Source organism: Panthera pardus, unplaced genomic scaffold (genome assembly GCF_024362965.1).
Source record: "Panthera pardus isolate Hobbes unplaced genomic scaffold, ASM2436296v1 HiC_scaffold_17, whole genome shotgun sequence".
Lineage (NCBI taxonomy): Eukaryota > Metazoa > Chordata > Mammalia > Carnivora > Felidae > Panthera > Panthera pardus.
This window is the reverse complement of record NW_026526732.1, coordinates 36543833-36571031: the sequence shown is the minus strand read 5'-3', so window position 1 is coordinate 36571031 and position 27199 is coordinate 36543833. Positions and strand designations below refer to the sequence as shown.

The 27199-nt window shown below is 34.6% G+C and overlaps 1 protein-coding gene across 12 annotated transcripts in view; it reads right to left on the bottom strand.

Annotated features, from left to right (window-relative positions):
* Positions 1-27199, bottom strand: part of PTPRK (protein tyrosine phosphatase receptor type K) — a 557535-nt gene that overhangs the window by 16182 nt on the left and 514154 nt on the right. The window contains exons 14-27 of one of the 12 annotated variants that reach the window (XM_053904504.1): positions 26624-26762; positions 25554-25595; positions 23545-23574; positions 18583-18743; positions 17441-17476; positions 15475-15486; positions 12976-13160; positions 11201-11288; positions 10010-10086; positions 9797-9814; positions 7165-7201; positions 5484-5581; positions 4955-5071; positions 451-605 (exon numbers count right to left, since the gene is read on the bottom strand). In XM_053904504.1, coding sequence (XP_053760479.1) covers positions 451-605; positions 4955-5071; positions 5484-5581; positions 7165-7201; positions 9797-9814; positions 10010-10086; positions 11201-11288; positions 12976-13160; positions 15475-15486; positions 17441-17476; positions 18583-18743; positions 23545-23574; positions 25554-25595; positions 26624-26762 — 1195 coding nt within the window. Of the gene's footprint in view, positions 1-450; positions 606-4954; positions 5072-5483; positions 5582-7164; positions 7202-9796; positions 9815-10009; positions 10087-11200; positions 11289-12975; positions 13161-13970; positions 14615-15474; positions 15487-17440; positions 17477-18582; positions 18744-23544; positions 23575-25553; positions 25596-26623; positions 26763-27199 lie in introns of those variants that run through there. The other 11 variants (XM_053904505.1, XM_053904506.1, XM_053904507.1 and 8 more) reach the window with 11 other exon arrangements.

The window sequence follows — 27199 nt, the reverse complement described above, 5'->3', positions numbered from 1 at the left end:
ATAGCTGTTTTATAGCACAAATTCTTGCAATTTAGGCCATTTAGTAACTGTATGTCTCAAATTTAGTTTTAAAAGCTGAGATTCTATTGGGAATTTACTAGATTGGCAAGAAATCTCAATTTTAACCTACCATTCCATACAATATGGGATTTGCAAAAGCGGTATAGAAAAAACAACCCCAAAACACAGATGTTGCCACTAAAAGAGAGTTTCTACTCTCCCATTTGTGAGCAACACTACACACGTTAGGATGAATGTATTTATTTTTTTTTAAGTTTCTGTTTTATGTCCTCTTCCCAGCTAACTTTTATTTTATTGCTGTTTTCCCTTACCTGTAACACATGCAAGCTGGAACCCTGCAAGTAGGCCTTTGCTTTGTGCTTTAAGCCTTCATCTTGCTGCCTTGAAAAGGCTGGCTGTGCAGTCAGGGCCATTTGGTCCAGCACTCACCTGCAATGCACGACGATGGGGCCCGCGCTGGGAGGGTTGGAGAACTTCACTCGCCGGATGAAGGAGAGGAGCCCTGTGGCATGGTACGGCACTCCGTGGTCAGGCCAGCCGGTGAAGTGGAACTGCTTAACTTCACGGATCTCATTGTACCCCCTCTGTGCACACATGGAAAGAAGGTTTTCCAAAGAACCCAAATAAAGTCATCAAACACAATCACAGGCACTAGACCTGGTTGACAATGAAAAAAAAAAAAAAAAGACTATACCAAAGATCATGCTTTTTCTGGAAGAAAAAAAAAAAAAGTGCTGGCCTGACCTGGCCCAGGAGCTTTGCCTTGATTGTCAGATAACTGCCAAAGAAAGGAAATTAGACGTCTTGCTCAGTTCTATAACTCTGTGTAAATTTTATTTACCTTGACAGTCTGTTCCTTACTTGGGATGACAACACATAAAATTATTAGAAGAGGGAAAAATGGGAAAGCTAAAATGCTGCCCTATTGACCCAAGCACCGAGTTTTCAAGCGGTGAATAAAAGCAACTTTCTAGCTTCTTGCCTCAAAAAGATTTTAATGCCTTGCTTATCCATGTTGAAAATGGTTTTGAAGCACAGCATGAGGGATTTTCCAGGACAGTGCTACTCTAGATTGTTTCGTAAAACTATACAGACAGCTACACTGCTTTTTGGGCAAACGATGTTTCCTAATTCTGTGAAATACTTCAGCACAGAGTATTACTTATAGTAACAAAAATACAAGATGAAAGGGAAGCCTCATTGTTATGCCAACTCTTCTATTGGGTTAATTTAAGAGAATATTTAAATGCACACTTCAAAGCTTTCACCTTTTGGTTAAAAGAAGCCCGCAGATTGCTGTAGCACAGCTTAGAGAGCATAGAAAGAATGCTGCAGAATTTAGTTTTAAGAATCCACATTTGTAGCCAAAAAACCGCAATATAATCTAGGTAATTGCAACTGTACTGTGAGCTGTGATATCTCCATCTCACTTGTTCAATCAGAAAATGGAGAAAAATCCCATGAAATAAATGAACCACACTGAGAAAGTTGAGATTCTGTCCTATATAGATAGACCAATAGCATCAAAACCCATAGAAGCCAGAGATCAGGTCTTATTATTCTTTCTAGTTCCAGTTCTTACACAATACCCTACACACAGCAGGGTTTAACAGATAATTATAATAGTGACAATGATAAACATCCTCATGGAATCATGCAAATAAAACATCATTTTTCTTTACTGTTTTCTTTACTATTCTTTACTACTTTTCAAGTCAACTCTAGTGAGGAAGATCACTAAACTGTTCTAAGATCTGGAGTGGCTCAGGTGGTTGAGCATGTGACTCTTGATCTGGGGGTCATGAGTTCAAGCCCCATGTTGGGTACAGAGCTCACATAAAAAAGAAATTAAAAAATTGTTCTGAGACCTGATTTCAGACAATTACCTCTCCTCCATATTAATCCTTTGACTGGAGTGGCTTGCTCTAAGGGCCTTGTTCTTGTTAGTAAACTTTCGTAAAAAGTTCTTTTTAATATCTGGCAATGCACGTTGTCTTAGAGCTCTTTTTATTTAAATTTTCCTAGGTAATTTTCAAATACATGGTTAAAAAAAGCAAACTGGGGCGCCTGGGTGGCTCAGTTGGTTAAGCACGCGACTTCGACTCAGGTCATGATCTCACAGCTTGTGAGTTTGAGCCCCGCGTCAGGCTCTGTGCTGATAGCTCGGAGCCTGGAGCCTGCTTCAGATTCTATGTCTCTGTCTCTCTCTCTATCCCTCCCTGGCTCGTGCTCTGTCTCTCTCTCTCTTTCAAAAATAAATAAACATTGAGAAAAAAAACCTACTCTTTTCCAATTCTAAATTACAAGAAAACAAATTAAAAAAAAATCCAATGATGTTCTAATTAGTATTACATTAACTACATAAAGTGGTATTAACATAAAATATTCTGATTCTGGGCCACGGTACCTCTCCATTTATTTATTCAGATCATATTTGATGTCCTTTAATACACTTTTGAGGATTTAGTCACCTAGGACCTGTATCTTTGTTGAATATATTTCTAGATACTTTAGAAATTTTTATTATTGTGAAAGAGATTTTTTAATGTCTACTACTGTTTACTGCTAATATACAAAAAAGCTAATATTTATGAATATTTATCTTGAATTAGCCAACTAAATTATTATTAGTTCAATTTTAAAATATTATCTCTAATTTTCTTGGTATAAAATAATTTCATGTAAAAATAACTTTATCTTTTCTAATAGTTAAGCAATTTATTCCTTTTGTTGTCTTATTTCATTTACTAGAACATCCCCAAATTTGGAATACTAGTGAGTATAATAATCCACATCACACTCCTGATTAAACAGTGATGCCTTTAGGGTGTGCACTCCTTAACACGTGTGCTAATAGTTACTGTGGAATCACCTTTATCCTGTTTAAGTTGCCCCCTTATTTCCCTAATATAGGTGACTTCTATAAATGTCTTTTAAGTAAAAGTACATTACAATATCTATGAAAAAATCATATGGTTTTGCTCCTTTAAGGAAGATGTAATGAAATATCCAGTTAGATTCCTACCACAGGAATGATATCCTTGCATTCCTAGAAAACCATCATTATAGATCATGTTGTGATGTTTTCTTAATTCACAGCTCATTTCAAATTTTCAGTACTTTAGTTGAAGTTTTTTCAAGCATGTTCCTGAATGAAACTGGTCTTCAAAGTGTGTGTGCAGAGAGAGAGAGAGAGAGTTAAAAAAGGGGAGGAGAGGAGAGAAGAGTGTGAAAGAGTGTCATCTTTATCTGGTCCTGTTATCACAGCTTTGCTAGCTTTCAGAATAGGGGCACTTTGGTGGCTCAGTTGGTTAAGTATCCGACTCTTGGTGTCGGCTCAGGTCATGATCTCAGAGTTCCCGAGTTCCTGATCTGCATCAGGCTCTGCACTGTCAGCAAGCAGCCTGCTTGGGATTCTCCCTCTCTCTCTCTCTCTCTCTCTCTCTCTCTTTCTCTCTCTCTCCTCCCAGCCTACTGGCTCTCTCAAAATAAATAAACTTAAAAAATGTAGAATATATTTAGTTGGTTTTGATGGTTTTCTATGGTCTAAATAGTTTTATTGACAAAGGCATTCACTGTTCTTTTAAGATTTTAATTTTTTTTTCTTTCCTCACACGTAGGTGGCTTTTTATTCATGGTCAGTGATGGCCTTGGGCACTGGGTGTGGGATTCGGGTCCCCCAACCCCCCAAGCCTGAGGCTCCCATCAGGCCCAGTGACGATACCATTCGTCCAGGGACCCGGCAACACCTAGGAAATGCTGACCGAGCCTGGGGTGAGGGGTGAGCTGGGTGCACCCCTGGATCCCAGAGGGCCAAGCTCAGCATCTGGGCTGCTGACCGCGCTGCCCTCACCTGCTGCTCTTACAGCCAGGTGAGGATGGGGGGACAGGGAAGGGAGTTGGGGGTGGCATGGAGGGCTGGGCATGGCATGTAGAGTTCATGTGCACAGGACAGCGACCATGGGGGGAAGGTGTCAGGATTGGGCTCCAGGGTCCCAGCTCTGCAGGTGGATGGGCCAGACGAGGAGACTGCACAGACAGAGGGGGGGGCAGCCATGCCCACGACACTGGTCACAGCCACCATCATCCAGTGGTAGAAGCCTATGCAGGCCCAGCAGCAGAGTTCCAAGGAGCAGGGATGCAGGCTCTGGATGGCCATGACCACCAGCCCGTTGGCCATCTTATCCAAGAAGCTCATGGTACCATACACGAAGGGTCTGCTGTGCATGTGGGGGCCGATGAGATCGGCTGTCATGGCCACAAGGTGAGGAGGACTGTGGCGCAGCCCGTGCCCAGCAGAAACCTCAACTATAAAACCATAGTGCAACTTAATGGTAAATTTTAAGACTCTAGTTTCTTCTATCATCGATTCAGGTTTCTAAGACTTCTTGGGTCAAATTTTGAGAATTATTATTTATTAGAATTAAGGGGTTTAGACTAAAATCTATCTCCAAGTTTACACGTAATATTTTGTATTGCTTTCCCAACAGGAAGTATAATTGGAATTATAAGCTTTTTGTGTTTTCTAATATTGCATAGTTTGGATTGTCCCTCATTTAGAATCGACAGTGGTTTAGTTCTTTCACTGATCTTTTTAAGGAACTAGCTTTTTGATCTAATTTATTCTTTTTTTGTTGGTCTTTGGTTTATATTTAATTTTTCTCGTTCTATCGATTGTTCTTTGATTTTCTAGTTTAGTGATTTTTCACATAATTCTAGATCATCTTTCAAAATAGAAATCATTTATGTATTTAATATGTATCCCAAGGTTTACAACCATGCCTGGCACATGGCATGCTCTCAAATAACTATTTGTGGAATGAATGAATGAGTGGATTTTATAGCATAATCAAAAAACAAATCTTGACAGGAGCTTTAAGAGAAAAAACAGTTTCAATATACATATTTTATAAGAGAATTTTAGGGTACTTACCCTTTCCAGAGTGAATGTCCTAACTACATATTCAGCAAGTGGTTCCATTTCCACACAAGTGACTTTGAAGTCACCATAAACTTCAGTATCATCAGGCCAATACTTATAGCATTTAACCTAAATGACAAAAAGGGTATATAGGTGGACCTGAGTACACGTTAACCAAGATGATTTAATTTCAGTGGTCACTCTTTAGGTTACAGTAAAAATACGGTTAAAAAAACTATAGATGAGATAAAAGAATCTATTACACAGTAAATAGAAAAACTTGCTGTAGTCTCATTACAATCTATAGCCCAATGATGCAATTGGAATCTAGTATAAAATCAAAGTTTCTTTTATTACTCAATAAGAAATCAAATAATTTCTCAGCCATCAAAGATCCACTTAGGAGCACTCATTTGAAATGCTATGCCTACAACATTTTAAAACAATTAAATGAGATTCTATTCTAAGTGTTTTATGTTTGGCTACTCAACTTACACTCATGTTTTGTGAAACAAGAAAAAAAAATCTTTTTTTCTCTTACCCGGCCAACCTCAACTAAATTTGTAACCATCACAATGCAGGCAGACTGTTCTTGCCAGATCATTCTCCAGAAATCATATACTGTTTCATGAACTGGGCCTTTGAAGAAATTAATTTGAATATTATGTTATCAGATAAATTTTGTAGTTAGAAGAAGTAAGTGGTAAGAAGTATATATATACATAAAGTAAAAATCAGAATAAACTAAATAAACAATAAAAACATATTAAAGGTCTAACACAAAAAGTTGTCGAAATTACTTAAATTCATTCTGTATCTAAATTCACACTATAGCAAAAACAGGCATATACCACCCTTTTTTTTTTTTTTTCAATTTGCCTTTTATATTTTCCATTCAGAAGAAGTTATCACTAGTTTTTAGGTTATTTATATCTGTCACTAAGTTAGTTTGATGCATCTTCAAACATACGTAAAAAATAGGAAGTCTTACATGACCATCTACCAAACAGCATATATTACCAATGAAATATATCCACATCATTTATGAAGCAGTGCATGTTTAGGGATTAATGAAGAAACATCCATACTTATAAGCAAACATCCCAACCTTATATTATCACCTCCAGACTGCAAAAGCACCTACTGGGTTATACTCTACTCAGTGCCAGTAAAACAAAACGGGGTAACCTGGGTGGTTCAATCGGTTGGGTGCCCGATTTTGGCTCAGGGCATGTTCTCGCTGTATGTGGGTTCGAGCCCCACGTTGGGCCCTGTGCTGACAGCGCAGTCTGGAGCCTGCTTTGGTTCTATGTCTCCCCCCTCTCTCTGCCCCTCCCCCACTCACGCTCTGTCTCTCTCTCTCTCTCTCTCTCTCTCAAAAATAAACATACATAATTAAAAAAAATTAAAACAAATCAAAAAATCCCCACAAAACTAGAATACTGTCCACCATGGATGATCTTTCTAACTTTCAAGAGCTTACAATTCAACTCAATTAATGCAAAGATATGTGGAAAAACTTAGAAAATGACCTCTGTCAAAAGAGCAAACATAGCTTTTGTTTTACTTCCCTCTTGTAAGAAATAAATAACTGTGCAGGTTTATGATGGACAGTGGTCAATATGGAGAGATAACTAAAGGTGTTTTAGGATGCTCTTATTCCCCAGTGTGCCACTGTAACAAGATTTCTCTGCCTTTTTGTATTTTCTACATAGAATGAACGTGACGAAGTTCCCTTTAGCCCTTAGTTTTCTCTCTGTCTTAGCTTATAAAACTTTGCTGGAAGAGAGTCTAACATCTCATTATAACAATATCAGTCTTGGGTACTACTCCATTCCAGCCACAGACTATGCCACACACACACACACACACACACACACACACACACACAGGCAACTTATCCAAGGTGAGACCTCTCTTGCTTTCATCAAAAGGAGTAATTCCTCTGTCCAGCACTATTGACTAGTGCTCTGGGACATCAAAATACCAAAACCCAAGTCACCAATAAGCAGCTTCTTGTTTACTTTTAATTAAAAAACAAATCAAGCTTTAATTTATATATGTTTTACACAGATAAACCAATACATATTATACAAATGAATAAAGAGCAGTCTCACTTAGAAGACCTGATCTTTTTTTCCAGTTCAGTCAGATAAAAAACAGCCTATGGATGAATAAGTAAGTTTGGATGCTTTTTATCATTTAAAAAGGCAATGTTTTACCTTGAGTTGCAATGTAGTGGCTTGGTCTCTGGTAGCCCTAAAATAGGAGAAGAAATTGGTTATCATTTTACATCGGTATCAGAAATAAATGAATGAAGGCATAAAAAGATGAAGACAACCACCTGTTAAGATTAAGTTATAGTAAAAAGTCCAGAAATGAGTAGTGAACTCATAGTTCACTTCTCAAACCTAGGTTATCTGAAAGGTAAACATAAAACAAAAATTAAATGTTTTAAGGGCTCAGATTAGAATATAAATTGCATAATTGAGTTTTGTTTGCTAAGGAATAACCTCATAGATATTGTTTGGTTTTACTAAAATGTTTATGCCTTCATGTTAATCTTTAGTCATTCATTCCTGGCAAATCGTGTTCAAAAATATTAATTCTCATCTTATCATCCAAAAGTACAACACACTGCATTACAAATGGACAACGACATATTAGAACCATAAAAAAATAACAGAACATTCCAATGTTAGAGCTGGACAATGCATGTGTGCATTAAGTCAAAGTCCTGCTGAGATACTTTTGAGAATATTCCTGTACTATAATATGTTCAGGAATCTGCCAAAACTATTTTGTGTGTGTTGATAATATACACACACATAATTACAGGTACACACATATATAGGGAAAAAAGAGTTTTAAATAAAATGCATCGTATCCTGAACAAAAAGTTTAGCACTTTTTTTTATTTTTAGTGTGCCGAGAGATTTAGGTGCTTAAACATTTAATACGATTCCAACAAAGAAATTATTCCTGATAAGAAATAAGTTGTTAGTTGCTCTCGATATGAATTCCAGTACATCATGATTAGCAAAACTGTTAATGGTACAATAGAGTTAAGCTTCGAATTTGTTTTGTATTTATCAAAGGACTTTAGCGAAAGCCTGTGGTACAATTTGTCCACATATTGGTGTGGGCAACTTGATGCACATATAAATGCACGTAAACTGAGATCCCCAATCTAAAACTTAATAGGTGGAGAATCATACTGCTGCAAATTTGGAAGTTTTCTATTTCCTCTTACACCAAATAGTATGAGTTTTCACGGAAAATTTTTTCCCAAGCTTTATAAAGCATTCATCTCCCGTTTTTCATGAAAAATTTACCAAAGAAGACTCTTTTAAGTATAATAAACTAACGGGAAAGGGAACATAATGGAATTGTGTAGTAATCAGCCAAAATACACTGGGGTCTTAGCAAAAAGACTGGATAACAACACAGTCTCATTTAGAACACACAGTTTTACCATATGTACCATAAAGTAGTATTATAACAAGGCTCCAGTGTATATGTCTTGGCAGAAAACCAAGGTTAAACAGAATAGATAGGACCAAGTACAAATTTGTTAGAAAACAGTTGAATTTTTTATTCTAAAGAGTGGACCATTAGCTTCACTTTCTCTTTTGAGATGTCTGATAAATTTAAAATATTAACTGAGAGTAAATTGATGTTCAGAATGTTAACCAGTATACTCAGAGACTATATGTAATAAAACTAATTAGTTCAAATATATAAATAATGACAATTCACAAAATAACTGTAAAACATGAACTTAATAAATGTGACAAATGTCATTTCCTGTTTATGGAAATTAGAAAACGTTGGGGCCTAATTTTCATATCTTTTATATAACTCTAAATGTATACTACATGTATGCTGCAATATTTGATACTTCCAACTTTTGCCTTATAATTAATGCATGTTTTGAACTGGTTAATCTCAGCACACCTAGGTATGAATTATTGAAAAAATGGCTGAAGTTTCAGGAGTGCTTAATATTTGCTAGGCATTGTGCTGAGTGTTCAATGCATTACTTTATTTCTTATAACAAATTGATGAGATTAGTACTATTATTATTATCCCCACAGTAAAGATGAGGAAATTGAGGCACAGAGAAACGAAATAACATTCGCAAGATTTCCAGCATGATTCTGACCCATGAAATAAGAATAAAGGGCCTGCCCTTCTTCTATGTAATGTAGCATCATGGCTTCTTTGACAATATTTTATCTTTTATTTGGTAATTACTTTCTATTAAATAGATAATTTGCATGTAGATGCTTGTAACCCAAATGTAACAGTGGAACGTATGCTCAAAACAAACTTTTTGATTTGCATGATTCGATATATATGTGTGATATGTGTATTTTACAAATGCAATTTGGTAATTATTTTGCCTAAGCAATTTTAATACTTTATAAGCCAATACCACACACCACAAAATAGTCTTCCTACCCATTTTTAACATCAGAAGTCGAATGTAAGAAGTAAAATTTCAGAATCACTAATACACATCATACTATCCAGCTTCTCACATGTTTGGGGAGGGGTAAGAATAAAAGCCAGAAACAGAAATCATCAACAAATAAAACTCGAGTACATAATAACTTGTCAGAAGCTAAAAATGGTCCTGTTTTTCTAAACATAGAAAAGGGAAGGAGGTAAAATAGATCTTCACACATGTAAAGGAGTTACAAAAAAAATGACATAGATATACTGTATGAGGCTAATTAGGTGAAGCATGCAGAGATAACTAGTATTAAGCATTAGTAATAACTGTAATTAAGAATAGTTATATTAAATATTTATAATAGGGTGCTGTTATTTACATATAGTGGTACTTACATCCCTGTACAGCCAAATCTACAGCCCAAACCAAAGTCAGGTGTGAAAGAAAGCACAACAACGTCAGTAAGTACTAGGACGTAGAACAAGGAAAAGTGTACAGTTTGTTCTTTATTTTAAAAAGCTAGCAATCACTTTATAGGTAATAACAAGCAAAAAGATTCACATATATAAGCCAACAAATTGGGCACACTAAACTATAAAAATACTTACATCTATGTAGTTGGCATTAATGTAATCTGAAGAAGGATCATCTTCAACAGGTTGCAGAATTACTCTGGAGTGGTCATCTAAAATTTTTAAATGATAACACCATAAAGAAAATTATTTTAAATAATAAAATAATAAATACAAAACAAAATATTCAATTCCCCCTCTGTGCTGAGACAGTGATGTTGGTAGAGACTTAAAATAATTCAGTGGTTGGTAATAGCTTATCCATAATATGCTATGATTCAAATTTCCTTAAAGAAATGCAAGAACTTTAATGAACTCATTAGTTATTTTGGTATTCTGTTAATAAAGCTTCACTGACTAGCATCTTCACACTTAGGAAGTTTTTAGGGAACGTGCTAATGTCCTTCTGATGAATCATCCTTTGAGTCTTGGATTTGTCTGTAAGAACTGAACTAGCTTTAACTTCTAATTTTGCTTTCTAGACATGGTTTTAGAGGGGTGGGATCCTTTCCTACTGCACTTTAGAGCAGGTGAGCCACAGAACTAAAGTGAATTTTGAATCCCTGCTCTCAACTTCTTAGTTCTTGAGGGTCAAGATTGAATTCTGATGTATTCAGAAGATATTTTAAAATAATTTAAATTGAGAATTGAATGGTCTAAGTAAATCATTAGCTGGTTACAAACTAAAGTATGTTACTTTCCTTACTGTTCTGTGGTTTCATATGATAACTAATTTATTGATCCCATGTATACCTCTTGAAGACTTAATGAGGAATTAGTCCCTAATGATAAATAACATAGCAACAGGAGTTCAGACACTGGCTCCAAGAAAAAATAAAGGTTATGTGGAAAGAATAACACTCCCACCTTGAATAGTTTTGGTAGAGGTTGTTATAACAATTTATCACTGAAAAGACCTTTCTTTTTCATTGTTTTGATATTCTCAGCTGTCAATAACACCCTGACGCATAACTGTGCAAACATAAAATCAAGTGGCATGTTATTTCCACTGGGTGAAAAGTCTGTCAATTTAATTAATGAAGATGATGACAATTTTAGAGCCACTGCCAATAGGCAATGCTGTTTTAATATTAAATAGATTGTAAACAGATGTGCCACCCTCTGGGATTCTCTTAAAGTTTAAAACCACATAAGGAGGAACTGCAACCTATTACTTATCTTCCACACACAATATTTACATTTACCAAGAATTGTATGAGAACTTACATGCTATAATGTTTCCATATCGATTTTTTGCTCTATTTTGATCTTTTTTAGCTACATCCCAAGATGCTGACTGTCCTTCAAAGAAGCTCTGGAAAAAAAAAAGAAGAAGAAAGTAACAAGAAGACTGAATTTAACTCCTTTTCTTGAATCAGGTTTTTCTGTTCTGATGACCAAAATAGTAAAAGCCACTTTCCTCAGGGAGGAAGGAAGTCCTAGAGCAGTAAATAAGTTCTCTTTTCAGACCTCAAACTTGTTTGTTGGCCTCTTACTTGTTCATCTTGGATGGGACTGAGTTCAAAAGGAGGACAAAAAACAACTTGAGGAAATAAAGGATCTTGAAACTATTTCAAATTTAAGATCGCTACGACTCTGAGACATGGAAGCAGAGAAAGCATCAAAACTTTAAAACTACTTTTAATGAGTATCTTTCAAATGTTTTTCTTTTAGCATTTATAGCAGGAAAAAGAAAACCTGTTTTCCCCTATAATTATTCATTAAATCATGTGCAATACATCACATTTCAGTTTCTTTGAAGATCATGAAAAGGACTGAGTCTGTACAACAAGGGACCATATGAAAATTAAAAAGAGTCACCATATCCAAGAATCTTGGAACAGATGAATTTGCTGATTGGTTTAATTACCATATGCAGCAATTTAAAATATGGGTATAGATTTCTTTTTGCAGTAAAGCTTAAACTTTGCTCAACACAGGAAATGGGGTCTTCAAAGAGTCAACGGTTTTTGAAGTGAGGTACACAGGAATACACATAAAATGAAGAAAAAAAAACACCCCAGCTCTGGCAGAATATTATAATTCCTTACACTATTTTGTTGCCACAGCCAAGTGTTTCTGGTATATGTCTAAAACCAACTTTCAAAATTCAAAGCTAATTTTATTCACAACTCAGGTATACAAGCAATCAGTCAATAAAATACGGAGCTTTGAAGATTCTTCATGAAGTTGAGTGTATTTTGGATGGTCTTTCAAGGTCAAATACTGCTTGGATACTTTCACTTTAAATATGTGTATATGGTGGTATGTATATGGTGATGGAGGAACTTCCTTCTATGCCCCAGACTGATACTTCTTAGTAAGTGAAGAGTGGCAAAAGAACTTTTTCCTTTTTGCTATGTTTATTGAGATGTTAAGGTTAAATCATTTCCTGTGCAGTAAAAATCCCGGTCTTCTGGATTGAGCAGGAAGGGGAAATAAAGTTGGAAGAAGAATTTCCCACATCCTTCTTTTGGCTTCCTAATATTGCCTGGATTTGCAGTGCTCTGTCTTTCTACGCAGCCACTCTCAACCAACAATGCACCAAGAAAACTAAGAGTGACAAGTAGGACAAAGATTAACCCCATTTCTCAACAGAGGGTCAATACGCAAAGAGGCAGAGAAGGACCTACTGCTTACGTCATTCAAATGGCAGAATCTGTAATGATACAGTGGAATTCAAAGTATCCTGTTACAGATCTTTCAATGGGGAAATATAGGGTCTAAAAAGTAGTTTTTAAATAGCAAGAATAAAATTCTGGAATCGAACATTTAAGAATTTTTCAAGTGAATTCAGACTCAGATATATCCCCAGAAATTGCCCTTTCTTTCAATTCCATCTCCGCCCACTCCCCATATACACATTTGAGTATATGCTCATGGACTCAAGATTAGAGAGTCTACAGAGTGTTCCTCTCCTTGTTATGTTAAAGGGAATGAAAAGTGTTAAATTCCACTATTATGATTAGAAATAAGATGTAGCATAGTATTGAAACTTTCACCTCGTATTCCTCTTTGAACCCATAGCTGTCTGATGTCTTCATGAGATTAATGTGCTGCAATAAGTCGGCAACCCTGATGGCTGGGTGCAGCTGACCCGTCTGGTAAGGGGATTCTGTCCCCTCACAGAGGTAGCGAGGTACATCTAGAAGACGACTGGACTCAGCTGTAGCACTGTGGTTCTCATCTGGCATTTTTCAGATTCCAAAAGATTAAAAAAAAGACAAAGTTATCTTGTTTAATACGTTATCTATGCAAAGAAAATTGTAAGAACTTAAGATTTTTCTGATATCAGGAAGAAGAAAAAGAAATATAGCATAGATCTGGGGCAGCTTCCCTATACAGACAAAGTCTTTTATATCAGCTCAAGGTATGAGGTCAGAGCATATTATGCTTATATCACCACGATAACAGATGCTGTGAGATGTAGAGACATCTGATCCACTTTTAGAAAGTCTAAGTGGGAGATCTGGCTGAGTTCTTCCTTTTTCGTGTATCTGCAGTCATAGCAGCATAGGGTAGGACCAGAAGATCAAGTTGTCAATTGGAGAGGTGTTTTCATTGTTGAGTAAACTGAACAAACTCCTTCCCAACAATATCCCAACCTCACTCATGGACCCAATCTAAGCAACCTATCCCCATAGGACTGCTGTCCTTAGTCTTGTGGGCCTACTATGCCACCTGGGGCTACTTAGAATGGTACACTCCAGACTGGGAAACATGAGCATTCTAGAGAATCATCCCTGGGGCCCACTATGCCTGCTAGCCAGCTTATATGTGCATTTAGTCTTAGTCTCTACTCTTTTGGTTTATTGTTATGGTTACTGTTTTGATTGTAAATATATTTTGACTTTTCTGCCCACCATGTGAAAGAAACGAGGGTGTATGTTTGGGGCAAAATGTGTAGGTAGTTCCTGTGGAATTCTTCCCTGGCCCATCCAGGCTGAGCTACAAAGCTCCTTCTTTATGTTTCCATGGCCTCCTCATGTACATGTCATTTCACTTACTCTATATTTCAATCATTTGTTTACTGATCTTTTTTTTTTTTTTTTTACTAAATTCTGAATGCTTGAAGTATAGAGACAGAGTCATATTTTTCTTTTTATTTCTGCTGACTGCTGCAAAGCAGTCATTCAATAAATATTTCAGTGAATGAATCAATTAAAATAAACAGAATCCCTTACCACCCACGTTTAAGTGTAGGCCCCATCCCAATTGTGTCATTAGCTTAACATGAAACTTTTAACTCTCTTTGTCATAAGGAAGAAATGAACAAGAACATTATACCTATGAAGTATAAATATTATTTTAATGACCACAGCACTAATCATTACAATGAGTAAAAGCATGCTTATATTTATCACATTTAAACTTACCACTTTCAAAAAAAAAAAAAAAAAACAAATGTTTTAAGGGTGTTACTTTGGAAAGCATTATACTGCCATATTCATTAACAGAAGAGAAAGTACACTCTTAGGGGAACTTTTGTTTTTAATGATAATGCATACTGTAGAGAACGATATTTAATTAACAGTGAAACATATTTCAAGGGCTGGTACATTTGCCTGTTCTATCACCAACTCTACAAATAGGATATGGCAAAAAATGAATTGTTGTCCCCATGATAAACATTTTTTCTTCCTGGAGAAGGGAAAAAAAAGAACCCCACAATCAGATCTGTGTGCTTCTACAATTTAGTTTGATTGCATTTATTTCACTTTCCCTTGTTAGGCTGAATGCTTTTTTTTTTTTTTTTTTTTTTTTTTGCATTTACTTCTAAAAATATCACATTGAATCCCAAAAATCCCTGGTGGATTCTTTTGTGACCTAACCACCCAACTGAATTAAGCTCTTTTAACCCAGGCTTTGCCCACCCTCTACACACAAACATTTGCTAACAAACATGATTCATGAGTTTCCTCTTCTTCCTATGAGGCTACACTCGGTTGATCTATCTTTGCTAAAATATTAGAATCAATAGATTAACATAGACATTAACATAAAAATTAAATTCAGAAGCCACTGATTTGGGCACTATCACAGAATATACAGCTTAGGATGACAGCTTAGGACAGACAATGTTGGAAAGGGAAAATGCAATCACCCAAGCTGGGATACGGTAGCCTGGGCTGTGCGGAGCAGTACCAGAGCTCGTATCATTACTGCTGGGGCAGCGGAATATTTACAATTATAACAGGCTCAGTGAGAAATGAAGAAGTCACCCATATTCCAAATCTTCCATGATTTGTCCAATATGAAATAGACAGTGCCTTTTGTTTTGCATTAAGCTTTCACACATTAATACAATGAGCAGTATCCATTAAAATAATCACATATGAATTATTAATCTCAATACATTTTCCACCTCATTACACCACCTAATAATGACACTGGTTTGAGAGTACATGTTCTAATCATTATCCTTATTACACATTTAAGAAAAATAACTTCAAATATCTCCTTGATCGAAAGCTTTCTAGAATTCTTTGCGATATACTTACCGGTTATAGGGACTTTAACCCAATGAAGCAGTAAAACACAAAAAAGCAAAAATATGAATCAATATGAAAAGATTCTAAGTGCCTTTAAAATCAGTAAGTAGGTATTAATATCAAGCAATATTTGAAGTGATTTCAAAAATTGCTTTACAAATACAAAATCAAGTGGATGTAAAATAACTGTAAATACCATGATTCCAAGAATGATGAAAATGCAACAAATCATTTCTAAATCTGATATGATTAATGAGATTTAGCTTTTAAAGAATATTTAAAAAAACCAGCTTGACTTTCAAACTGAAATAAATGCGTAACAACTGTTCATATGGATAGATTTTATGACTATAATGTTAACTCTAGCCTTCCTTAAACATACATATCTCTTCTCACAGGGCAAATTACTATAATAATCTTTTAAACTTTATAGTTTGTAAAACTCACATATATTATTTCATTGTCTCCTTACAAAACTGTGAATAAGTTTTCAGATGGGAAAGCACAGACATAAGGTATTTTCATAGGTTCATATTGTGAGTTCCCAAGAGAAGCATGATTTGGACCTGATTCAACATTTTCTTAAAATATTACTGTAATGGAATTTTAACATTTAGGTAACTAATTTTTCCTCAGTGGGTTTTTAATATTTTAACTGAATTTTACTTATTAATTTGATGGTGACAGCATTCTACAGCATTTTGCTCAACAGAAGATGACATTTTCAGAGGCATTTGGTGCCATCCCAATGATCATGGTTCCTGGCCCCTCCTTACTTGATAGGGCTACCCCTTGGGATGAATTCCCCAGTTCACTTCCCTGCCATTATTGGTGTGGACATCAAAAGGGGAGTACAGTCAGAGAAAGAGAACATTGACTTTCAGATTTTTTTAGAATATATATTTTTTATAGTATAAAATTATAAGTTTAATAATAATTATTTTAGTAAAAAGGAAGTGTATTTCACTTAACTGAATTAATTGTATTGTTCCAAAATATTTTACAAATGTAATTAAATGTGGAATACATGGATAATAAAAACGTGCATAAAACGTAAGATAAAGTTTTATGCTTGCAAGAAACTTCAATTTTTATATTGAATGAGAGAATTGGAAGCTTTTAAGATACATTTATCTGGCAATTTCCATATTTCTTTGGTTAAATCTTTAATATTAGAAACACTAGGATAAAACTGATATAGAAATTGTTAACATATAAGCAAGCTGGTCATGAATCATGGGTGCATAATTAGTCAAGGAACAGAGTACAAATTGAAATGAAACTCATTCCATTCTTAAATATACAGTTGATTAAACATTAATTTTACATTTGCAAAGGCCTTATTCATCACTAGCAACATCACTTGTCTTAGATGTTGTATAGTGGTAAACCTTGGCTTATTCTCAATTTCTTGAAGGATAACACATCATGTAAGCTGCATATATAGAATGCAAAACTCCACATGAATATTATAGCAACTTTACCTGCATTTATAAATTCTTAATAAAGGCAAAACTAAAGCGAATGCACACATTTTTAATGTTCACTTGGAAATGTGTTCTTTAGTTGCTATAAACTTAAGGGGATTGAGAAAAATCTCTGCGTCAAGTAGATTTTTACATATAAACTAATTACTCAGGTAGCACTGGCTCCTGAGATGTGTGCATTTGGGACCTTTCTACTAACCTGCATATATATACATCAGTCATATATTGAGAACCACTGGACTTTTGCTCCAAATCTAACAGAACCAAGAATTTAAAAATACATAGTTTCTAAAAAGCATCTTACTTATTTGAAATCCACTAAATCTGACTGGGTTGACCACAGTTGCTTTCTTTGATAAGATCAGGACTTAATTTTCAAAATCAAGCTGCTTCCTACCCTGTGGATAATTACTGTGTAGACAAAGCTATAACTCATGCAAGGATGTGTGATCCATGCAAGAAAGAATGATAAAGAATTAGGGCCTCACCTAACACAGCAGTCGGCACAAGTGGATCATTGGGCACTGTAGGAAAACAAAGCTCATGAAGGAATATATTGCCCTAAAGTTGTATTTTACATTTTCCTTTAAAATGGATTTATGCTTTCTCAAGAAATATAACTATTCATCTTTCTTTGATTATTGTAACCTGCAAAGGTAAAATTCTCTTTTTCAACTTGGGTTACCTCAAAACACCAGGAAAGGTGCCGCTGTAATTAAAGTTCAGTATTCTGTTCGATTTTAAAAGCCAGGAAGATTCAACTTGACATTATAAAGATAATAAAATGGGGAGGGGGACCCATTTAAATCTATCAAGTGCAAGGTACTCAGAGAAATAATGATCTCAGATTCATTCCAAATATTTTTTTTCAGTTAACTGTAAGAAATAGATTTAATCCTTTCTCCAGGTTCATAAGTGGGTTTGTACCGTTACACGGCTGAATTCAAGCTTCCTAATAAAGTACGAACAGAGACAATAGGTAGAAAAGTTTGGGGAACAAAAATGCTTCCAAATCCTTTTAGATTAATTACTAAATCAAGTGGTCAGAGAGACAGTACATCTATATTTTCAGCAAAGTTAACTTATGCTCTTCTTTATCATTTATCTTACAGTGAAATAAAAAATGAAATTGATCAAGAAGGCCCTATGATGATTAAAATTAATTCCAAAGGGCCTCATACAGCATTATAGCAACGAATTTGGTGGCAATATAGATCAAGGAACATGAGGGGATGTTTTTAGGGCCAGTGATTACTGAAAATTTTCACCAAGCTGAACATTTCCCAGAATATTCTTTATCGCTTTCTCTCCTTCTGGCTGCTTCCTCCATTTCTGTTGTACTTTTTCTCACTATTCAAAAGGTGATGTGTTGAATTCGAAGTGATTTAAGGAGCTTCAAAATCATTTACTAAAATTGTAAGGAAGACGGGCACCTGGGTGGGTCAGTTGGTTAAGCCTCTGACTCTTGGTTTCAGCTCAGGCCTTGATCTCGTGGTTCGTGAGTTGGGGGACAGTGCGGAGCCTGCTTGGGATCTCTTTCTCCCTCTCTCGCTGCCCCTCCCCCGCTTGCTCCCTCTGTCTCTCTCGAAATAAATAAATAAACTTAAGAAAACTGTAATGAAGAACTTACACCTTGGACTGAAATTATGCTGGTCCATGAACGTGATGGAAAGCGGGTCTTCTGCATGCAGGGTGCTCTGATCAGCGTAACTTCGGTCCATGGCGTTCACCATGTGAGTCATCTCCTGTCGGGTGTTGCCCATAACATCTTTGCGTTTTTTAGCAAGCTTGCTGCCAAGGCAAATACAAAAGGGAAACCCCAGTGTGAGGCTTGGAGGCCAGTTGACACCAGTGGCAAGTAGTTCAGGAGGATCCAGGGATAAGTAGACAAAGATGTAGTTTGGAATCTCTAAATTTCCTAACTTCAGGAATTAGGTTTAATAGTCAAACAACATCTGCCGGTAGCTGTAATATTGTCATCTGGATACTTCAACATTCAAGCGGCCAACTGAAACCTTTCATTTCTTGTATCTTAAAATAGTCATTAATTATAACTATGCTTTATTGAAGCCACAAATAAATACTTCCTTAGTAGAACTGCTCAAGGAAAATTTAAGATAAAGCCAAGTTTTGGTTTTCCTCTTGGGTAATTAATTCTTTCGTCACCTTTTAGAAGTTCTTCTGGGGAATAACATGACGATTTTTTTAAGTTTATTTTACTCTAGTCCCCCAATTAAAATAGACAAAGAAATCCCATTCTTCATTCTCTGTTTTATTACTTGGTAAAAATGCAACACGTGTAGCATTTACATATTTAGTAGCATATTTATAACATCAATCCAAACTTAATCGGGAGAACTGTAGAATTAACCACTGCTACATTTAATGCAAATACACATACATGTGGGAAAATTATACACTGTATAAGAAAAGTGCCCTGAGAAAAGTTTGGCAAATACAATGTTGACATAGTATACAGATGATCATAATCTTGAGTCATAGCCATGGTCAAATCCTAAAGATGTGTTTTAGAAGCACATGGCAGGGTATTAACTGAAGATGTGCCTTATAAATGCAGTAGGGCAAATGACTTAGGGGATTTAGAAATCAGTGGAGTTAGACTTTTGAGCTCCTCAAATACTGACATCTTTATCTTATATATCAAGGATGTGAAATACATTCTGGTTCTTTGTGAATGTTACACATAAAACATGCAATAAAAAGCTATTAAAGGTATATAAAACATTTATATCCCATTAACAAGGCAATTTATATATAATATAAATAAAGGCACTCTAAAAGCTTGTAGTAGCCAGATTGTATTTATGGCAGCAGTTTATGTACCTTGGAAATATTCCTTCGTTGTCTGAAGAATGCCTTTTCTCAGCTAGGTTATTAACTAGGACATATTCTTCTGATGCTCATTAGTATCTGTACTAGAGGAAATATACTACAAATACTTTTTAAAGGCTCATTTAATGGTTGTGTTTATGTTCAAGGGCTTCTCCTTTACAAAATTAATGTAGCAATTTGAGAGCTCCTCCAGATTATAGTACTTGGCCTCGGAGAATATGTCCCAACACACCCAATATATGGATACAACAGATCCAACACCTGAATAAGATGGTCATAAACTAGGCGTTAGGATGCAAGTGACGTTAACTTCTTTAAAAGAAGTAATAATAATGGTAATGACAGTACTAGTAATAAGACAACAATGACAAAAGCATAACAAGAACTACCACCACCACCACCATCATTTATTAGTGATATCTGACGTATTCATTGAAAGAGCTATTGTCCTTTTTCTAGGCTATAGGGTAGAAACCCTGCAAAATCTTACAGATATTAGACAGGTAGTACAAATGAGTGCTGCTGCCAGGGCTGTCTGGAAGGGTGGGGACTGTGGAGAACTGGAAAGCCATTTAGGGGGCAACTTGCCTAAGTGATTATTGGCATTTGATCCCAATTTTCTGATTTTAAAATTATTTTCAAAGACAAGTCATGAATCTGAATATTTATGTTAAATTTCCTGATTTTCTCAAGTGGTTCAATTTTTTGAAACCATGGATAGGGAAAATTAAACATCAGCAGGTCCTATTTTGGTCTATAGATTTTACTTTCCAAACTTACCTGTAGACCACCATATAAAGTATTTGTTCTTTGACCTATAATATTCTTTTACCTATAGAAGAATAGAATAGAATAGAATAGAATAGAATAGAATAGAATAGAATAGAATAGAATAGAATAGAATAGAATAGAAAGAATAGAAAGAATAGAATAGAATAGAATAGAATAGAATAGAATAGAATAGAATAGAAAGAAGCTATTCTGTCTCACTGCATCAGGGAGGCTTCTCTGATCTCAATACAACCTGTCTCAGGTTAGGTTTCCCTGTTAGGTTATTTTTATAACACCATGTTTTCTGACTATAACAACGCTCATCATGTATCAGTGCAAATGCCCTTTTAATTGTTTCCCCACTGTGTATTCCACGGAGGGAAGGACCATTACCGCTAACGTGTACAGCAGTCTCTGGCACATAGCAGGCACTCAATAAATGCTTACTGAATGGATGAAATAGGACCGTTATATGCTTGGCGCTTTTCATTTGTTAACTCAATTAATTCTCAGATCAACCCACTGATTCTAATTGTATAGATGAGTTTATTGAGATTCAGACAAGTTAAATAACTTGCCCACGGTTATATATCTAATAAGCAGTGAAGAATAATCTGGTTTCAAAGCCTACGCTGTCACACTATATCCAGTTGCTGACATTTTTTTTTTTTAATTCCACATTACAAAGTGCACCATAATATGAAGAAGTGTCTACTTGGCTCTAGGAGTTAAACATTAGTTGTTACAAATTTGAGAAGAAGAATGTGAATATAGCACAAACGTTTTGCCACTTAAAAGTGTTTCAAACAGTAAAAACAAAACAATTTAAGAAATAACTTCCAATCTTTGTTTCTTGGGCAAGAAGAATGAATTCATTCCTCAAAAATTTTGAGATTGAACTTTATAAAAATAACATAACTGGAAATGTGGATTAAAAATAATGTTAAAAATTTGAGGATGGGTACTTCAAACCAATTAGAAAAGACAGGTTGAAACTTTGAGGCTTTCGTTTAAAACACATATAATTATATATATTTTGTGATTAAGGAAAAATAAGAAAAATTAATTTGTCAAATGCACAACAAAAGTTTTCATGGCAATGAAAGACTTTTCAGATTCACAAGCCTTTGTTAGATGACAAATTATGGGGGGCATTTGACCTTTGTTAATATCTGCCAGCCATGCATTCTCAACTTGGTCTTTATACCTTAACCCTCACAACAACCCTGTGAGGTAGGCTTTAATTCAGGTTATTACAAAACAAAAATAACATTAGAGTTAAGGGTTTTGATCATGAGTGACAGTCACTATGATGATGCCAATGAATGTTAGCTAAATATCACAACTGGTTTTCTTTTAAATTGTATTCCAATTTATCTATTTACTTTTATTTAAAAAATCTCTGATTCAGGTTGGGTATGTTTATATTAGATATGTTTAGATTTAGATTAGGTATGTTTAAGCAGTTTTTAAAATCATATATCTGTGACATTTTTCAAATTATGATTGATACGGCCAATTGTCCTAAGTATTATAGTAATAATAGGACCATAACCTACTATATAGCCTAGCATACAGAAATGTTATCCATCCACTAAAAAGGCAATTCCATTCTAACATTACGGATACATCAATGGTTAATGGTAAGCTTACTGACATTCTCATAAATACTTACTGATTCTTATGTTTCATGATTTGTCTCCCTCTGAACAACCAACATTTTATATATAAATATAAATATAAGTATAAATATAAATATAGTGCACTTCAGGACAGTTAAGCAATTCATTTTACAACTACTTGAGTTTGACAGATGTGCAAATGACTTTCATTATCCAAGCAGCCAACAGCATAAACTTCTGCAGGTGGATATATGGGTGGGCTATAAAAGAGGAAAAGTGCTCCATAATTGTATGAAATGGTACAGTTAATTACCTTTGGCTTCATCAAACATGATTTAACAAGGATATTATGATTCATCACAATAAGCTAAGAGCACTGTTAGTTTACCCCTGCTTGTTTCAGCAGATTATAAGAAGCCAAGCGTTTGTAATATTTAAAATATTGGCAGACCTCTGTTATAGAGTCACTTAAAAAACACTGAGACGCTTAAAAAATTTTATCGTAAAACTTACTTAAATTTGTCTAGTAAAATAAATACTGTCAGATAAATGCCCCCAAACATACTTAATCACAATTCTTAAGCCTTTTTGGTGAATCAACTGTCGATCAGGCAATGTCCAAGAATACTTTTGACATCATTCCTTCGGATTGGATGAATACCCTCGCATCTAAGGTAATAAACTGAAGGTGACTAGAGAAATAGAGTGAAATATTCTCTGTCCTCACTCAAACTAACATTCCATACTTAAGTACAGTTGCTGAGCTAAGTGTTTGGAAGATAAAAAGGAAATACATGGACACTTTGGTATATTTTGTGTAGGATGACAGGGTTCTTTTTGGTCTTGGTTTTACAAAATCATTGTCCTGTTTAAGTTATAATAAATGAACTCGATTTTTCTTTTCTACTTTATCCATTTGTTTTTATAAGAGCATACTGCTTGCCTAGATGACCAGATCAAAGGTCTTCTGAAAGTTATAGCCCATCCTGGATTCCTGGAAATGTGGAGAGAGATGTTATCACAGTCGGACCTGACCTGATTTGCAGTATGAGGTATCATGTTTATAAGATACAGGTTTGACTTAAGTAAATAAATGATGTTTTGGGCTTTAGTCTAAAACTACTAGCGGAAAATTATAAATAAAAGTAGCTGAACATACAGAAATACAATATCCCTTTTTAAAAAGATTAACAAAATAAGTTAATGGATAAACTTTATAGTTTTAGAGTCCAGAAAATATCACCCAAATCACAAACAGTTAAAATTGTTTTGTTCTTGTTTTTTTTGAAAAGGGATACTGCATCTTTAACACAGGTAAAGTTGTATATCACCCATTTTCTACTTACAGGTAGTAGGAGTAAGAATAGTAGCTCCTCCTGGCAAGCAAATCACAGACAGTGGAAAAAGAGAAGCAATGGTGAATGAAAAGCGTGACTCTGTCACATTCAATAAAGCAGAAAAATGTGCGTTAAAAAATAAAATAAAATAAAATAAAATAAAAGTCATGTTTTTTTTGGTTTGCATTTCCATTTGCTCATGCATTTGTTAGATATTTTTTTGCCATGCAATTAGACAGATAAGCAATAGAAAATAAAATTTAAAATACATAATTTGGAAAAAAATAGCATGCTGATATTTCTCTTGCTGCCAGAAAAAGTTTAAATTAAATGGATTGTGTATTTCAACATGCAGTTAAGCATACTATTATCCATTACCATCGAAAAGCCATGATAGATGGAATAGCTGTGTATAGAACTTGTACACTAATTTGACTAGTTTTCTTGAGATACAAAATGTAAATATCTATTAGGTTCATATAGAATATATGCAGAGTGACATCTAGATTTCTAAACAAGTGATTATATCTTAATGGTACAGAGGTACATACATATATTATGTGAATATACATATGCCCCATACACTATATATACACAAAGATATTTCCACAGTAGATGTATGTGATCACGATATCATACACAAACATTTACTGTATTGAAACATAATTTCAAGTTTATGTTGGGAATTAATAATGTGTTCATGCTGCACATTTAAAATATAATACAAAACCAATGGAAAAAATGGCATACATTTGGAAATAATTCAACAGCGTTTAAAAAAAAATGACATTGCGTTTTGAAAGATGCACTATCCCTTTTCTTAGCCTAAAAACTTACTTTATATATACCCTCAGCTGTAGAATTTTACTAAATTAAATTCCAAACCATATCTTTACACAAAACCCAAAAATACATAGAACTTTTTTTTTTTTCAACATGAGAAATATACCTATGTAGATTATTCCCAGTGAGGGATAAAGTCTTGAGAAACTTAATTTCCCATAAAAATAAAGATCATAAAAGACTAAAAATAGTTGCTTTTCCATTATTTTGTTATAAATTTGTGTATTAAAAGGGAAACATTATATACTAGAATTGATTAAGCTTTGATGCTATGCAATACTGTTATAAAATCTATGTGTATGTGTAAGAAACATATTTGTGATTAAATCATACATGATACATGTGAGACATACTACATATGAGTGAAAGTCATTACAAAGTTGCTTAGATAAGGGATTCAAGTAATTTAGTTATGATATTTATCAGAAGGAAATAGATCTAAATACGTAACTTGGTCTATCTATAAAGTTGTACTTTTCCTAGTCATGAAGGTAGTGGTGAGGAAGAGAAACAAAAGGCCTGGCATACTTTCTATCAAAAGACAATCAATTAATGCATAATTATGAAAACTCAAACATTAAGCATTTTAATAGAGAGGCCATCCATTTAAAATATGAACCAGAAAAAGAATTTGTTACATTATGCAATTTTAGACAGTTGTCAGAGCATTTTACCCACACAAGTATAATCGTGCTTAGAGGTTATTTTGGTATACTTTAAGAAATGTATGTTTCAATTTTTTTTATTGTTGTTGTAATTTATGAAACAGAGGGCCATGGATAAGGAAGGCTACAATAACAAATAAGTGTTGAATAATAACAAATAAAACCAATAAGTTTAACCCAATTCTAACTGAGTGAGGACATAATCAGAGGCCAATTTCATGCTCTCTCATTTCTGATCCGAAGGGACTGGAATAGTTGCAATCCTGAAGCAGAGTTTAGTTAACTCTCCAAATATAAATTTAAACTAAATAGAGACATAAGATCTGAAGGTTGCAATCAGTCATTTTATTGGTCTTGATTGGCAAATTTGTATTACTGAAATACTTAAGTATTCCTGTCTCAAATATGATGTATTCTCCAACCACAGAGGTAGACAACAGCAAAAAGAGAAAGCACTGTTAGGGAAAGCACGTATGGAGCTAATTTAACACAAAACACTATAATGCATACCTAATGTTTCTAATGCAGCTGTGTCTTCTCCAACATATATATCTCCAGGGGATAATTGTAAAGAGGCAATACATTAAAATAAACTCTGATGGAACGATTAAACATGTAGTATGAGTCTTATCTATATTGTTAATGATTTATTTTGAGTACAAAGCAATCCGAATAGTCTATGATTTAATGTAATGTAAGCAGTATCATTTAATACTCAATATAATTCATAAATTGCAAACACTTCTATACACAAAACTACTTTAGGACTGTACTCTGCATGTAAAGACTTGTTTACAAGTCCTCCCAAATTGAAGTATTATCTGAAACATATGATTGGAAAGACATGAGAGTTGTATCAGTTTCTAAGACAATGCCTTACAGACAATGACATTTTATAGAATGGAAAGAAGGTCAAATTGTAAAGACTGTATACTTTGAAATGTTTTTCAGCAGGAGTATACTTTAATCTCCCGAACAGAGCTCAGTTTAAATTCCAGTAGGTCTTAATATCTTCATATAATTCCAGAAGATGGCGATATTGGTTGATATTGTATAAAAGACTAATGCTCAATTAAAAAAAAAAAAACTCTTCATACTAAAGTGCTGAAATATTTAGTCAGTGAATATTTAATATACAATTTCACAAAATAATGTTTAGATTCTTCTCATATATTACTTGTAGCCAACACTTAGAAAAACAGAGTAAGAGTACAAAATAATTCAGACCATAACTCAAGTATCATAATAAATACTTTTCCCATTCTTAGCAAATAAGATTTCAAAATATAAGGTAAATGACTATCTCAAATGTCTCTGCATTTGAGAAATTTAAATTCATACGTTAATTTCAAAGTTAACTTGACAAGAAGGATAGGTTTAAGTGCAAAATTAAACTGCAAAGAACCAATAAGAATTTACTTTAACAAGCAGGAGAAATAGACTCAGATGCTGGCAACATGGTCAAAATTCAATTCATCTTCTTGTTTGCTCTATTTTAAAAGAGCTTAAGGAAATAAAAGTATTTGAAAGCTAGTGACATAAACGGTAGGTTAATGGGACAGAACAAAATCAGTTCTTACCTTTTTTTTACAATGAGTATGACAACTAGGAGGAGGAGGATGAACACCAGAATTCCAGCACTAATTCCTGCTATTTTCACCACTCTGTCTGTCTGCTTGGCTGGGTCTGGAATCACTTCTGGTTCTTCTGTTGCTGCTGCTAAATGAATTTAAAAAATAAGTTACTGAAAGCAGCTAATTATCCCAGAGATGAAAATTAGTGCTGGCCAAAAATTACTACAAAAAGACAACGTGTTTATTTTCTTTGAATAAAAATAACCTGGATATATAAATACAGAAGCGCGCTAAACTACGGCATAAGGGATTTAGGATCGAGATAAGGAGAAAGCCTCCTGAATAGGGGTTTTGTTAACACATGAAAATAAAACAAAACCTAGCAATAATTATCAAAGGGAATGGTACTATTTTTTCTCCAAATGTCCTTAAAAGTCAGACACCAAGATTTTTAGCCAATAGTACATGCAAAGAGATGGGGTCAGATTTAGGGATTCATTTGTTTGCTGGCTCACTCAGCAAACACTTCTGAACTCAAGAGCATGGTGCTGTGTTTGGCACCTGTCAATTGCACTTGTCTGG